At 43.7% G+C, this 15,611-nt stretch overlaps 1 protein-coding gene across 1 annotated transcript in view; it reads left to right on the top strand.

Annotated features, from left to right (window-relative positions):
• The window catches only part of LOC310868721 (uncharacterized protein), a 42,849-nt gene extending 30,423 nt beyond the window's left edge, over positions 1 to 12,426 (top strand). Inside the window, exons 20-23 of the mRNA XM_083779178.1 lie at positions 6,041 to 6,289; positions 7,684 to 7,754; positions 9,782 to 9,921; positions 10,419 to 12,426. Coding sequence (XP_083635304.1) covers positions 6,041 to 6,289; positions 7,684 to 7,754; positions 9,782 to 9,921; positions 10,419 to 11,055 — 1,097 coding nt within the window. The 3' untranslated portion in view covers positions 11,056 to 12,426. The remainder of the gene's footprint in view (positions 1 to 6,040; positions 6,290 to 7,683; positions 7,755 to 9,781; positions 9,922 to 10,418) is intronic.
• Positions 12,427 to 15,611: the final 3,185 nt, after the last annotated feature.

Raw genomic sequence — 15,611 nt, forward strand, 5'->3', positions numbered from 1 at the left:
AAGTGAACTATATTTGGTTAGTTCCTCCTCTTATTTCACTCCTCCACTTTTTGGGAGAAGCAGATTCTTGCCATGTCAGTCAAGCCTGATTGCCATGGCATTATTTCACCTCCTGTCCGTTTTTATGGCTTCCTGCCTGGACAAAAGGTTAATTCTTTATCTACACATTCTTCTAACTTAACTTGGTCAAGCTGGAGGAGAATAAGCAGTCGCGTCTGCTAAACCTTATCTCAACACCCCCATCTGTCTGTTCACAGAATGTGGACATTGGATAAACACAGTTTACACAAATGCAGTTTATTACCTAACTAACCTACACAAACCCTTTCTGGCTTTGTTACTTTGTTAGGGAATTCCAAATTGTAATTGAACAAATAACCTATTTTGTATTTCAATCAACTTGGTTTCTTTCAACCTTTTGGATTTTTTAACTTTAAAGCAACCCAATTGAAAATTGCAAGTTTGCAACATTTTCACCACACTATGTGTCTTCCACACATGTGGTTGGTTTGTGCATGTGTGTGTGCGTGCCTGTGTGCGCGCGCGCGCGCTCAAGCACCACCTCTTCACACGTGCACTACACTTCTCTCCCCTCATTGAAGAGAAGTAAATCATTATTCAGCATTCTTCAACACAATTAAACACCACATTTTTAATGCACAGTTCAGTCACACATTTGTCCATGTGAGTGTGTGTGTGTGTGTGTGTGTGTGTGTGCTGATTGCAGATTGTGACACCTGATTGTCACTACATCCCCATTTCCTGCTGTGTGCAGAACAATGGGGGGGGGGGAGAGCAAATCACTTGCTCTCCCTGGTTGTGTCAGCCCCTGGTCTCACTGACTCAGACCTGGCAAAAACGTTTTTCCATTTCCATCTCACTTTAATTTTCTTTATCTCAGGGTCGGACAACAGAGCCTTTTTCTTAGCTTTGTCAGCTGCTCGACAGGCTTTGCAATGACAAACAAGCCCACAGGCGCATACCTGTGTTGGCACTGTGGTCAGCTTCTTTGTCTGCTGCACAGATGGCCCAGATTGTACCATACTGGATTTCGCCACCCCTGGTTTGTGAGGCGACTTACCCCCTACGGTGGTGAATCCCCGGGTTCCATCATCACACTCGTTTAAGACCGGTCTGGCCTCTTTCCCCTTGGGCCCACCCCCTACGATGGTCAATCCCCGGGCTGTGAGTGTGTGTGTTTTGGATGTCTGCACCTCTGACTGAACGCGAAGACTGCCACCGATAATGCCATCCATCGAACCATTCAGCGTCTTTGTGATGAGGTGCTTTGACTCCTTGGCCCCGCCTTCGATCTCCATCGCTGGCACGGCGTTGATGGGCAAGGTGGTGTCAGTTGGTTCTGACCCCCCCGCTCCTGTTGAAGAAGTGATGTGATGCTCCAGGGTCTCGATCCCTGGCCAGCTTCTCACCTCTGCTCCTTTTGACAACTGCACTGTGGCGGTTGTCTCCCCTGTGTCACCCACAGGAATCTCCACGCCAGCGACGTCCGTCACTGGCTGGACTTTGATGGACGAGCAAGTGACATCCTCCAGGTTCTGGACCCCTGGCAGGCTCACCTGACTCGCCGTTGTAGTCAGCTGCGCTGTCTCTTCTGCGATGTCCACAGGAAGTCCCACGCCAGCGATGCTTGTCGCCGACGTGGGTACGATGAACAACTGCTCTGCTGCTTCCGCTGCTGCCGCCGTCCCTTCTGTGTCGCCCACAGGAACTTGCCCCTCGCCAGCGGCGTCCGCCTCTGGCATGGCTTCGATCCCCAGCTCTCCCGCTGGGCCCGTGGATTTGCCCACGGTGGAGGGCTCTGGTTCTGCAGGATTACTGTAGGTACCAGGCTGCTCCGTGGTGACAGGCTGCATCGGTGGCCCGTCTTCCCGCCCCTCTGGCGTCCACGTGGCTTCCCGCCCCTCTGGCGTCCACGTGGCTTCCGGAATGTCACATCCGGTCATCTCCCTCACTTCTCCTCTGGGATAGAGAAGGATCATGGTTTCCGGCCTCGGCCGGCTTTCCCTGCATTCTGCAGGCTTATCACAGGGGCCTATCTGGCTCCCTGCTGTGTTCCTAACACTTCTCAACTCTAGAGCTTCCATTATTTTTTCGAAGCTAAATACAGAGCATATTTTTAAACAAGATACTAAGTCCTGCTTCTCTTTTTCAACAATATCAAACCTGCCCACGCTTTCTAATCTTTTGATATAGAATGCGGAGAGATCTCTCACATCTCCTCTTTCAATTTGCAGTTCAATTACCTGATCTGGAATACTGCTTAATGAGCCCCATTTGAGGCTCTCTCCCAAACTAAGCGCCATATTACAGCAACGAAGTTTGGACTCTTTACAGCCATCCTGTAGCTGCTTAAGCCAATTTTCTGTAAAAGCCATCTTACCCCCTCCTCCCCCACTGTTAACAATTTGTTAATAGGGTTAGTAGACAGAGGTTAGTGGTTAATTGACTTCACAACTCATTCACACAATTGCAAATGGTTAGTTTTCGCCCAGTTAATAATAGTTATATTAACTTGGACTCTAGGACACTCACTGTGCCCTCTTTTTACCGGGCGTTTCACGATTCGTATTTACGTATTTCGTGATCTCCACACAGTCTTTTATCCTCCCGAGACCTCAGTCTACGAGCAAAATAAGCATGCAACTTTTCCGAGCTGTCGCGTTGGCCTTTGACAAGGCAACAGCTTCTAACGGGTCCAACGATTTTATGCTTTTTACCAGGAAGGCCGTCCTTTTGACGGGTCCACAATAAATGCCTCACTGGTTACCGTGTTAGTCGCGTTTATAGTTATGATTAACATTCACCATGCTAATTTAACATGCATAACTATTTGTATGAACTAAAAGGACCCCATAAATCCTCTAATCAATACCTTAGCTAATAAATCTTTTATTAGTAGTCTACTACCAGATGTATATTAGCCGCGGACTGTCTACTCTATAGCATTATTAAATCTCCCAGATTTTACTATAGCACTATTCATAATAGTGGATGCTTACGGCACCAGGTTATATATTGACACGTCCTTAGATGCGATTTACCTACTTTGAAAGCACGCTTTTGCAGTGTTAAACATTATTTGATTGTAACTATTTAATTACATCACGTTTACCACGGCTTATTAAACCAGTCCCCTGTCACTCTCGTGTCAGACGAGACTTTCAAAGTCCCTTGCACTGTTTTAGTGCAGGGCACATTTACATGACAAAAGTCACTTGCGCAGTGAGAAAAGGGATTTCCTCCTCACATGCACTCAAACTGGTGCGTAGTGAGAAATAGGGGTTTCCCTCCTCCCCCACACGCAACAAACTGCTGTCCTCTGTGCTGCCTGAGCACCCAGCTAAAATAGCCTATCTTTATTGTGTTGTTCACAGATAAAAGCACTATTATTATTTTAAACGGTCGGTTCCTAATCCGGCACAATTAAAACTTTATGTTTGGTTCAAATAGTCTCAAAATCAGTTCCTACCGACCGCCGATACAGAGTCATCTGCTCTAATCGATCAAATGACTAATGCCAAACTTTTGTTTAAACCACAGTCACTCATTTGGGGTGGCTGTGTTTAACTCCGTTTTCCATAGACCCATATCTATATGACAACGGGTTTTTACGATGTCGCATTTAGTTAGCCCAAATCAGACGCATTGCGCGTTTGATATGTAGACACTAAACCTGCGCATCGATCGCCATGCGCTTTTACGCACGGCTTCACATTCGTCTGAATTTAACCACATCAAACAATCCACAAACAGTGTGTCGTTTCCTGAACGATCTGAATTGAGGGTTGTTAGTGGGGCACGATTCAAAACCATATGTGTGCCGCGGTCTCCACTCACGGCTATATTTGTTTAGATTGTGTTGTCTTTAAATTGTGCTCACTTTAGTGAACACTATTTAAAGCCCTTTACAACACGGTAGCAATTTGAACTGTAATATCATGCCCAAACGGTTTTCAGTCTGGACTGGTATTATGTCTCAAATCGCCCGGGCATCCCCCGACTGTGCGCTCCCAGCGCACGGCACCACATTGCTCGCTCGGCGGCGACATATACTCGCACGGCGGCGAGTCCAAACTGCACGAACGGACGGTTCTTTTAACCGCACCCGCTCCAAACTGTACAGCCTGATTTAACCTGGTATTAATCGGGCGCTTTAGCAGCCCCACCAAGTATAAAACTGTGCGCTGTCTTCAGCGCACAGCATCGGATTGAAACTGGAATATTTTATTCTGTTTGACCGTTTCAATTCGAGTTGCTGCTGTAGCAGCGGTTTAAACTGTATATTTATACTGTTTTAATTCGTGCGCTCCGATAGCGCATCAAATCGCACCAGTGCACTGATTAAGTGCACGGCCGCGATTTAAAACTGAATATTTATTCTGTTTTAATTTGCTAAACGGTGCGCTTTAGCAGCGCAACGATTTAGAACTGTGCACTCCCAGTACACAGCTACGTTTAAATCTGTGCGCTTTAGCTGCACTACGATTTAAAACTGTCCGGTTTTTGGTGAGATTTGCCGGGATCCGAATTCCCAAGAGATACAGCAGATAAGCTACGTTCAATACGCACAATTGATTTATTTAATGCTTCAATAATTTCCTTGTTTTACGAATCAAACATGCTTTTTATAGGGTTTTATTAGTTCATTCCTTAAACATAAACACATATAACATTCACACGTTTGTTCAAACTTCCCCAATGCAGACTGACAAATAGTACCCTGGAACTTGTGCATTTGGCACGCCTTAAAGTCTAAAGCCTAACCTACTCTCATTTGGTGAAGTGTGGATAATACTGAACACTTGTATATTTGTGTGGCGTGTGCCACTTAACTATGTGGTTTTAAATCTACCATTCAAGATTATTGGTTGGAGACAAGAAACACAAATAAACATTTGGTTACAACCTAATTATCATATTAAACATTTATAACATATTTATGGAATAATGCACATATCATATGATTATATTTACCGCTGGCCTCATGCTGATCTCTATCTTGTCACGGTGGTATGGTGTAGAATCTGACTACAACTTTCCATCAACAGTGTACTTAGACCAAAGAGAATGCCTTTGCAGCCAATCAAATGACAGGGTCAGTTTTTCTGCCCCCATCCTTTAGCCAATGAGAAGCCACAGACACCTTTGCCTGTGGATTCTGACATCAGCCCCTCGCAACAGCCCCACCACTTCCGGTCATGCGAGCTGTTGCTTATCTAGATCAAAATGTCTAGATTAGCTGTAAGATCATTACATTCTTATATTATCTAGGCTTTACTAACCCAGTATAATAATGGTTACATTTAGAACACATTTTACAATGAAAGGAAGAATTTACCAGGTCATGGCTTCTCCCTATACATCTGCTCAGTGACTCAGAGTTCTCTCCTTGCCAGCCTGTGGCCAGGTCATAAATCCCTTTGTATTCACAATCAAGATTAGCTCACAACCCCCTTTACCAGGTTGCTTCATGGAATGTGCAGTGAGAGACCCTCAGTTCTCCCTTGCAGTCTTCATCAGTGTGAAATAGCTGATCAATAATTATGACCTAAATATATTTACCACACTTCTGATAACACATCATCGCACATCCATATATAATTCAACACTTGCTGTCTTCATGCTATCGTCGCCTTTTAGTTATTTTCTCTTCTAAATCTTTTAATTTTTGTTTTATAACGGTATGGGTGTCAAGTCACAGATTCATAGAAAAATCAAAAAATCTAAATCAAATTTTTAGTATCAGTGACTGGGGTAAACAAACGTACTGTATGAATCACGGCAGAGATCGTGGGCAGACATAATGAAGAGACTGTTATTGTGCAAAACATGGCCCTTCAAGACAAAAGAAAGACATTTTCTCCCCTTCAAGTCCCAATTTAGTATAGCCAATTCCCCAGCCTCTCTACCTTTTAGTTCTTTACTTGGAACACAAAGCTGTGCTTTGCTGGAGCTAATATGAGTCGTCCTTTTCTGTGTTTATCCAAAACTGCCTCCCACCTCCCCATTTCCTCTCCAGCAAAATACTCGGAGTACAAAACCAGCTGGCCCCCAGAGCCCATCGGACACAACAAGATGTGGAAGACCAATCGCAACAGCTCCCAGCTGCCACGCCCCCCTCCTGGCTTGACCAGTCAGAAGCAGGCCTCGCCTTCCCCATGGGGGGGCGGCGGCGGAGGAGGAGGCCAACGAGTGGCCAGAGGAGGAGGAGGAGGAGGTTGGGGAGGGGGAGGAGGCGGGGCTAGCCAAGACTCCAGATTTGGGCCAGGTACTGTTTTTATGACTTCTGGGAAAAGATTGAACCATTTCATAACCGGTTGGTTTGTGCCAAATATGTGGACTCGCAGGTCCTGTTTCTAAATGCATTTACTCTTACCCATTCTGACCTGAGATCAGATTCTAAAAATGTCTATTACATCCTGACAGTTTCATTATTAACCCATTCTGACCTGAGATCAGATTCTAAAAGTGTCTTCGTTTTTCAAAAATAGCAGACCTACAAGCTCGTATCGCGCCACTCGGTGGCGCGATACGAGCTTGTAGATCTGCTATTTTTCAATAGCTAAAGCATAACATGATGCCGACACCAAAATGGGTGCCCGGTCAGAATGGGCTAATGAGAGACTTGTTGACGATCTCAAAGCTTGCTAATTCCGAGTGGAAAAGAGTTAATTCCGCAACCAATTCAAGCAAACGTCTTTAGTGCTGTCCTTTATATTGGCGGTTATGTGATTGGTTTAAAAAGCTAGTAGGTTTTTGCCACTGCTCCCAAGTATTTTGGATTTAGAAGTTACTGGAGGTATCCGATATAGGTGGACATTTCTTTTTTTTTTCTTACTTTATTGAGTCAATCACATGTACAATTCTTTGTAGCAAATACATTTTCTTTTCACATTTGTTTCTACGTGTTTCATGTCACTGTTGTTAGCTGACTTTGACCCATTTCTTTCCAAATACATCCCTTCACCTATTTCAACACATAAAAACACAGAAATACATTTAAAAAGAGAAAAAAGTAAGGCCCATGTTAGACTAAACATTCATTTTTATCTGTAGACCTATAAGGGTAAGGTACATTTAATACAAAATATACAGAAAAGATATACAGGCATAGGAAATAAAAATAAATAAAGAAGTAGGTGGACATTTCAGGTCGTCTGGCAAGACGACTACCAAACAAAGTAGAATTTGTTTTGGAACATATTGGAAGACAAAAAGACAATATTAAAATTCCATTGTGCGGCAATTAATACATATAAATACTACACAGACGGAATACAAATGCTACAAGTTAATTATTATACATTACTGACAGAAATATCTGCTATAACTATATTTCAAAAAGTTAGTGTAACATCTCTAGTGTCGTACTCATCTTTGTACTTGTCCTCACTAGGTGTGCCTCCTTTCATCTGAACCCATTTTGGTGTTAGCATCATGTTATGCTTTAGCTATTGAAAAATAGCAGATCTACAAGCTCATAGCGCGCCACCGAGTGGCGCGCTACGAGCTTGCAGGTCTGCTATTTTTGAAAAACCGAAGAACGACTGCCATAGAAACATAGCTTTTTCAGAAAACTGTCAGGATGTAGAAGACATTTTTTTTTAGAATCTGATCTCGGGTCAAAATGGGTTAAATACATGTTTAATTTTCTCTCCATAGGCTCAGCTTGGAGCGATGGAGTGGCCACCAGGAGCAGCTGCTGGTTGCTGCTGAGCAACTTGACCCCTCAGGTACAGATCTCTGCAGTACACAGCCAGGGAAATAGTGGCAGAGTGGTGCATTAACCCATTCTGACCTGAGATCAGATTCATACGAGGTTTCCGCCGGACTCACACTGGTCTGATTAACCCATTCTGACCTGAGATCAGATTCTAAAAATGTCAGTCGTTCTTCGATTTTTCAAAAAATAGCAGACCTACAAGCTCGTATCGCGCCACTCGGTGGCGCGATATGAGCTTGTAGATCTGCTATTTTTCAATAGCTAAAGCATAATATGATGCTGACACCAAAATGGGTGCCCGTTCAGAATGGGTTAAAACAGAGACATTAGGGGGAAATATGTGATCCAGCGCAGCCAATAACTGGTGTACCAGATCAGCTGATTTTGGTCCAAAAAATAAATAAATAAAAATAAACTTCTATCCACCTAAAGGTCAGAACTGAAATCGCGGTGCAAATATGGAAGTAAAGCACACAATTATCAGGTTTTTCCTCCATGATTTCACAGGGCAAACTCTGCTCCAAATACATTCTGTGATAGAGTTTTTTTGTTATAAAACACAATTGGAGAATCTGTGCTGGTTTCACACAGACATTAGCAAGCCTGGATTGAAAAATGTTAATTGGGGCACTCGGTGGTGCAGTGGTAAAGTCTGAGTTAATCAGAGCATTTTATATCTTTTTTTTTCATACACTTATTTGACTTTTTCAAATTAAATGTTGGCGAAGCAATTCCACCGTTGGTAAAAGTGTTAGATCCCCCCCCCCCCTTTTTTTCCCTCCTAAAGATGTATAACAGACAAATCCAAAACTTTAAAGCCTGATTTCTTAGACTTTCAATTTTCAGAAAACTAATTCTGTAAGATGCAAAGATCCAAAAGTGGATCCAAATTAAGCAATCTATACTGTAGCTTATTTCGTAACTTGAGACCTTATGTCCCCCATATGAAACGAACTGGTGAACTTATGAGCTGTGGAAGGAAGACCGTGAAGCCGTTGAGAGGGGGCATAGTGTCAGGAGAGCCTGCCCGTTGAAGGCAATTAAAGAGTTTTAATGTTCTCGTCGTGACCTATCAGTGGATTTACAGCAGCCATAAAAAGAGAAAATGGCCGCCAAGACAGATCGGCCTTGGGGTTTGAATTTCAAACGTGCTAAACCCAGGGTTCTCATTCATCAGCATTCCCCTTCAGTCTATCCTATGCAAATGGATCAGAATCATGCGTGACCCACAGCCGTAATTGGATTGTGAAGGTGGATGATCCCTTTAATCAATTAGGCACCGCACGAGTGACTCACGGAAAAACAAAGGATGGAAAACTGTTTAATTGTGCAGACTAGACAGTTTTTCTCCCACTCTTTCATTATAGTAATACGCTTATGAAGCTTGATTTCAGTGTGTACACGCAGACACCCTGCCACTGTGGTGGTTATGTACACGCAGACAGCCTGCCACTGTGGTGGTTATGTACACGCAGACAGCCTGCCACTGTGGTGGTTATGTACACGCAGACAGCCTGCCACTGTGGTGGTTATGTACACGCAGACAGCCTGCCACTGTGGCGGTTATGAAAATCTGTCCGTGTAAATGTGCCATCTCACTACATGCTTAATTGACACACGCCCCTTCGTCCACATAAGCACTCATGCATAAACTTCCAGACTACCTGACCTTTCGCTGGCCCTGTCAATCAATGGCCCGATGATGCTATGGATGGACAATTAATATTGTTTATTCAGAATCAATGGCCCCGACGCTATATGGACAATTAACCCATTCTGACCTGAGATCAGATTCTAAAAATGTCTTCAACATCCTGACAGTTTTCTGAAAAAAAAAGGTTTCTATGTCAGTCGTTCTTTGAGTTTTTCAAAAATAGCAGACCTACAAGCTCGTAGCGCGCCACTCGGTGGCGCGCTATGAGCTTGTAGATCTGCTATTTTTCAATAGCTAAAGCATAGCGTAATGCTAACACCAAAAGGGGTTCCCGTTTGCACCTAACCTGAATCCAGCTTTTCTTTCTCTCTCTCTCCCTTCAGATCGACGGCTCCACGCTGAGGACTATCTGCATGCAGCATGGTCCCCTGTTGACCTTTCACCTCGGCCTGACCCAGGGCAGCGCTCTGATTCGCTACAGCAGCCGACAGGAAGCAGCCAAGGCCCAGGGTGCACTGCACATGTAGGTTAACTCTTCTTTTCTTTTTTTTTTTTACTTCATTCTTAATGGTCAATGGCAGCAAAACTATGATGCAAAAGAAGGACAACTTGGTAGAGACCGTCATCACACCTTGTATGTTCTGGTTTAGCTCTGGTCCATAGCCTGGTCTGGTTAATACAGTCTAGGTCTACTCTAGCCCATTTTGGGGCGTGAACCCCTCTTGGTGTTAGCATTATGTTATGCTTTAGCTATTTTTGAAAAATCAAAGAACGACATGGAAACGACATAGAAACATAGCTTTTTCAGAAAACTGTCAGGATGTAGAAGACATTTTTTAGAATCTGATCTCAGGTCAGAATTGGCTAGAATAAGTCATTGTTCAGCTGCCACGACAATGCACATGCCATGGTGATGATGCTACGATTAGATTTTCTAATTTTATTCCATTTTCCAATTTTTATTCCAATGCATTAAATATCAACATTTTCTTCATTTATTTTTTTTTAACTTTCTGTCAGGTGCGTTCTGGGCAACACCACAATCCTGGCGGAGTTTGTGAGTGAAGAGGAAGTCGCTCGCTATTTTGCACATTCCCAGCTGGCTGGCGGGGGGGCGGAGGGGGGGGCCAGCAGCGGCGCAGGAGGAGGAGGCGGGGTAGGACCCGGTGGGACTCAGGGGGGGTCGGGGTCTGCAACGGGCCCTGCCGTGGCCAGCAGCGGAGGCAGCTCCCCGGGCAGCGAGCGGGGCGGCTCTGGGACGACTCCCGGGGGGAATGGAAACGGGAATGGTGGAGGTGGAGGAGGGACAGTGGGGTCGTCCTCCAGCACCGGCTGGCAGAGTTTGGACGGTACAGGCGGTTCCTCGGACACCTCTTCTTCGGCCCAAGGAGTCGGACCCGGGCTGGGCATCTTCTCTCAATGGAGCACCAACGGAGCGGGCGAGGGAGTCGGAAGCACGGGAGGCGCGGGAGGGGGGGGAGTGGGCGTAGGAGGAGTGGAGCCCGGGAGGTCCGCTGGTCTCTGGGGAGGGGTGACTACGGGGTACCCCAGCAGCAGCCTGTGGGGGGCGCCCCAACTGGAGGAGAGGCACCAAATGGACAGCCCTGCTGCTCTGTTGCCTGGTGACCTGCTTGGTGGAGGGACTGATTCCATCTAAAAAGAAGAACCCCCTTCATTTCTAAGTATAGGTTTAGACACACTGACACAACATACACTGGGAAACACGTGTACTTACTTACTATAGCACATACACAACACAAACATCCACACATTTACATGGTATGCATATTAATGTACTACACACACACGACACACACGCATCATATACATAATGTACACACACACACACACACACATTGCAGAAATGTGACATGCTTACACACATTCTCGTGGCCAGACTTAAGCTATTATATAAACAAAAATGCAGGGACTGTTAGATGTGTATACGGCCTTTTTCCACAGATGAAGATTTCAACTGCTTAGACTTGAACCTGAAAAAAAAAAGAAAAAAAAAAGAAAGAATGAGAAGTTGGTCGGTCTGAAAGACTTTGACTCGACTGGATCGCAAATGTGCTTAGTAAAAAAAAAAAGAAAAAATTAAAAATAGGGGGACTTTTCTCAACAGATTTACATACACATGCACACACCAAATTCAGACGAGCCTTTAGACAAGGTGGGCACTGTAAACAACATTACCTGCATCGTATAAACTTAAAAAACTACTACATGATGTGAGGTGGTCGTGCAGTTTCCATTCATGTCCCTTAACATTAAAAGAGACTGAATCCAAACACATGCAAAACAACACTGCTCCGATTGACGACAGAACTGTATCTTACTGTATGTTTAAAGTTTGTCTTTCCGTTTGTACGTATGGTTGTTTTATTGTTTTTCAAACAGTGGAAATTGAAAAATGTGTTTTTTTTTTTTTTTCGTTTTTTTTTTTTCTCTTCAAAAATGCTGACCTCTTACTGTTGTATCTCTCCCACACTCTCTCTCTCTCCTCTCTCTATCTTATCTCAATCACGTTTGTTACTGTTTTGCGATGATAATTGTTGAATTGCTGGCAGTTTGAGGCTACGTTGCATTTCTCCACGTGTGTGTGGGATACTGGGCACAGTACGACATGCACCCGATGTGAACGTGTGTATGAGTGAGAATGAGACCAAGTTAGTGGATAAACAAACCGCCGCCGTGTGTGTGTGTGTGTGTGTGAGAATGATCATTTTATGTGCGCATGTTACTGCCTGTCGTAAGTGTGAGCGAGGCTGCTTACTTATACAGAAGGTCTAAACAAAAACATGTTGAGTGCATTCGGTATCTGTATACTGCTGACTGTGTGTTCAAGAAATATTGGCACTAATGCTTTTTTTTTTCTCTCATTTTAAGTTGTGTGTTTTTTAGCAAACTTGTCTTTTTTATCGTCCGACTTGCAATAAGATAAAAAAAGAACATTTTAATGACACAAAGAGCTGAAGGCATACGTGTTTGAGGAAAAGGACATGCCAAATCTTATCAAACTGTGTGGATTGGGTGGGAGGGATCGGGCGGGGTTGTTTACAGATGCATAATAAGAGTTACCGTACGTTTTTATGTTTTGTTGTTGTGTATTCGTTTTAAATTAAGACAGGCTTTAACACTCCTGTTCAGTGTTTTTCGTTTTGAGATTTTACAAAGGAAAAAATTTATTTAAACAAATGAGAACAAGATTAATAATAAAGATGAAAGTATTGGCTTCTAAATGTGCTGCGTGGTCTGTAATATGAAACCGTAATCGGTATACTGAACAAGCAACTTAAACTTAAATAAATCGCTATAAAATGTTGTAAAAAAATACATATTTAGCCCCATGCTCGAATGCCCCAGCCCCCCTGTCAAAAACAGCTAAAATCCCTAAAACGAAAAAGCAGCAAATGAAAAAAAGAAATTAACACTCATCTTTTACTTTCTCTAAATAACAACCTAAAACATGAACCTTGGTTGAAAAAAAAAAATAAAGTTGTCGTTTAAGTTTGTAAAGTGCTGCACAGAGCAGGGTCAAAAGAAAAAACATCAATGAACACATCAAGTCAAAAAGCAAAGACAGGAAATGCAGTAACAATAATTCAATATGTACAGTCAAGTAACAGTTGGTGTAGAGCTAAATCTTTAATTGAGATTTAAATACAGCCACAGAGGGTGCTAGCCTTAGCTTTGTTGGCAGTGTCTTCCACAACCTAGGTGCCTGGGCGGAAAATGCCCGATCATCACGTGTAATTAATTTAGTCATGGGGACATCAAGGAGGGCCTTATCTGACAATCTAAGGGTGTGTTCAGGTTTGTGTGTTGGGAGACCATATCAAGGATATACGTAGGTAGGGGCCATTCCATTTAAGGCTTTAAGTGATAAGAATAATTTTCAAATCACACCTGGAGCCATAGGCGGAGCTTGAACTTGACGCCAGGGGGTGCGACTGCTTGGCCAACGACACCCGCGCGCACGCGATTTTTTTGACCTTTATTTTATTATTTTAGCGTTTTTACAATGCCCTAACCCCTAAAAATGAGTTATTTAGGTAGTACAGCAGCTCACACACATACACACATGCACTACAGCCATATAGCGAGTCATCATATCATGATAAGAGAGATGATTACAAACTACAGTCAGAAGTTAAGTTAAAAAAATAAATAAAATAAAAACTTTTTTTTTTTTTGCCAGGGGGTGCAGTGCACCCCCTGAACCCCCTCAAGCTCCGCCCATGCCTGGAGCCCACAAGCAACCAGTGAAGGCCAGCTAGTATGGGTGTGATATGGCAGAGTTCTGTATGAGTTGTAGACGGGAAATGGCTTTTTTTTGTAAATGGAGTTGATGTAGTCGAGGCGTGATGAAATGAGGTCGTGAATGACCTTTTCAAGGTCAGGGGCTGATGGGAATGATTTAATTTTGGCAATATTTCTCAACTGAAAGTAGCATGATTGAACAACTGTGGTCATTTGTTTATTGAAGGATAGGTCGGAGTCAAAGAACACACCCAGGTTGCGGGCTGCAGGTGTGATATTTGCCGACAGGGAACCAAATTGGTGTAGCTGCCATCTGTCCCATCAACAGGGGGTCCTCTCAAGAGATATTTATAACCTTGCATCAACATGCTTTCCGACGCACACATTCTTCGAAATAGCGGTGTGTTTAACTTTAAACCGTCGGAGTGGCGGGGTCTTTACAAAAGTGGAGAAACCCCGCCATTCCGATCAATGGAAGTCAATGGTCGGAATGCCGCTCTGTTCTCGCTTTCCACACAGTCATTACAGGTGGGCCTCAATTATTGTGTTATTTTTTCTTGCACTACAAATGCATTAGTGCTGTGAAACTAATCAATGAAACCTTTGTTACTAAAAACCAAAGCTTTTAGTAACAAACAACCAATCGACTACAGTTGTACAGTAGCGTATTTATTGAAAACTAACACTTTGTAGAATAAGCACAAGACGGTAGCCTACAGTTCAATACGAGGTCTGCTAAAATAATTAAAAAACCCACGAAAGCACTTGGCTTGTTTCCATTAGGGTCCTCCATTTTCAATTCATCAGAAAATGATCATCAGTAGCCTATATGTGGGGTCCCTGCTTTGTGTCTCAACACTGCTAAGGAGATGAAATCGGACCTGTGATGTCGATGCCGTACTTTTTATTTGTGTTTTTTCTATTCATTTTGTCATTAAGGTCCACAGAATGAGAGGCCTGCTCTGCCGGAAACATCGCGAAAAACAGTTATGGTCATTTTTGTATACCACACCATACTGTAGAAGAGCGGCCAAAATGAGTTTTCTTTGACGGGTGGCTGGCATCTCCCTTCAGTCACACTCAGAGTAGAACCACTGCTCCTTCGCCTGGAAAGGAGCTAGCTTAGGTGATTCAGGGTATCTGGTTAAGATGCCTCTCGGGCATCTCCCTAGGGAGGTCCTCGACACACGTCCCACTGAGAGGAGACCCCGGGGCAGACCAAGGCGCAGTTGGAGGAAACACATCGACTCACTGGCCTTGGAACGTCTCGGAATCCCCCAGGAGCTGTTGTCCCCCGCGACCCGACTACGGATAAGCAGTTGAAGATGGATGTATGGATGGACACCATACAGACAACCAAAGGCAACATTTCCCAAATTTCATCATGCTTTAAGTAGCATGTGACAATTGTGAGTGACATGTCAAACTAGGGGGTTTTCATGATTCTGCATCGATTCCAAGCTTTTAGTTTGGCATGAAAAACACTCCTTGGCCTAAATTCGGCCATAGCCACTGCCAAAATGTGCCCAAATGTGCTGACCTCATCACTTTTGTGCTGACCTCATAACATTTGTGATGACAGCTATGGCCGTTTTTAGGCCAAGGAGTGTTTTTCGTTTACTTCTCCTACATAGCAACTGTAACAAGTCCTTGACCGGAAGTTGGCAGAATGCACTGGACTCAGGCAACAGCCTATCGCAGCTTTACTTATCTTAGTTTTAAATCCCTTTAAATTATTTTAGATCGTTTTTTTTAGTAATAGCATTATGTTGGTGAATCAGTGGACCATGACCGAGCTTAAACACAACTCTTCTTTACTTTCAAAACTCAGTCAGAATAACAACAACGGCAAAAAGCAACAACAACGATCACACTGTTGTGTGTCAAAGTAGTCAATCCCAGACAATCCCCCAATCATCACAAAGGAAACACAGGAATATGCAACGAGCG

The sequence above is a fragment of the Protomyctophum parallelum genome (assembly GCF_964188405.1).
Source record: "Protomyctophum parallelum genome assembly, chromosome: 13".
Taxonomy (NCBI): domain Eukaryota; kingdom Metazoa; phylum Chordata; class Actinopteri; order Myctophiformes; family Myctophidae; genus Protomyctophum; species Protomyctophum parallelum.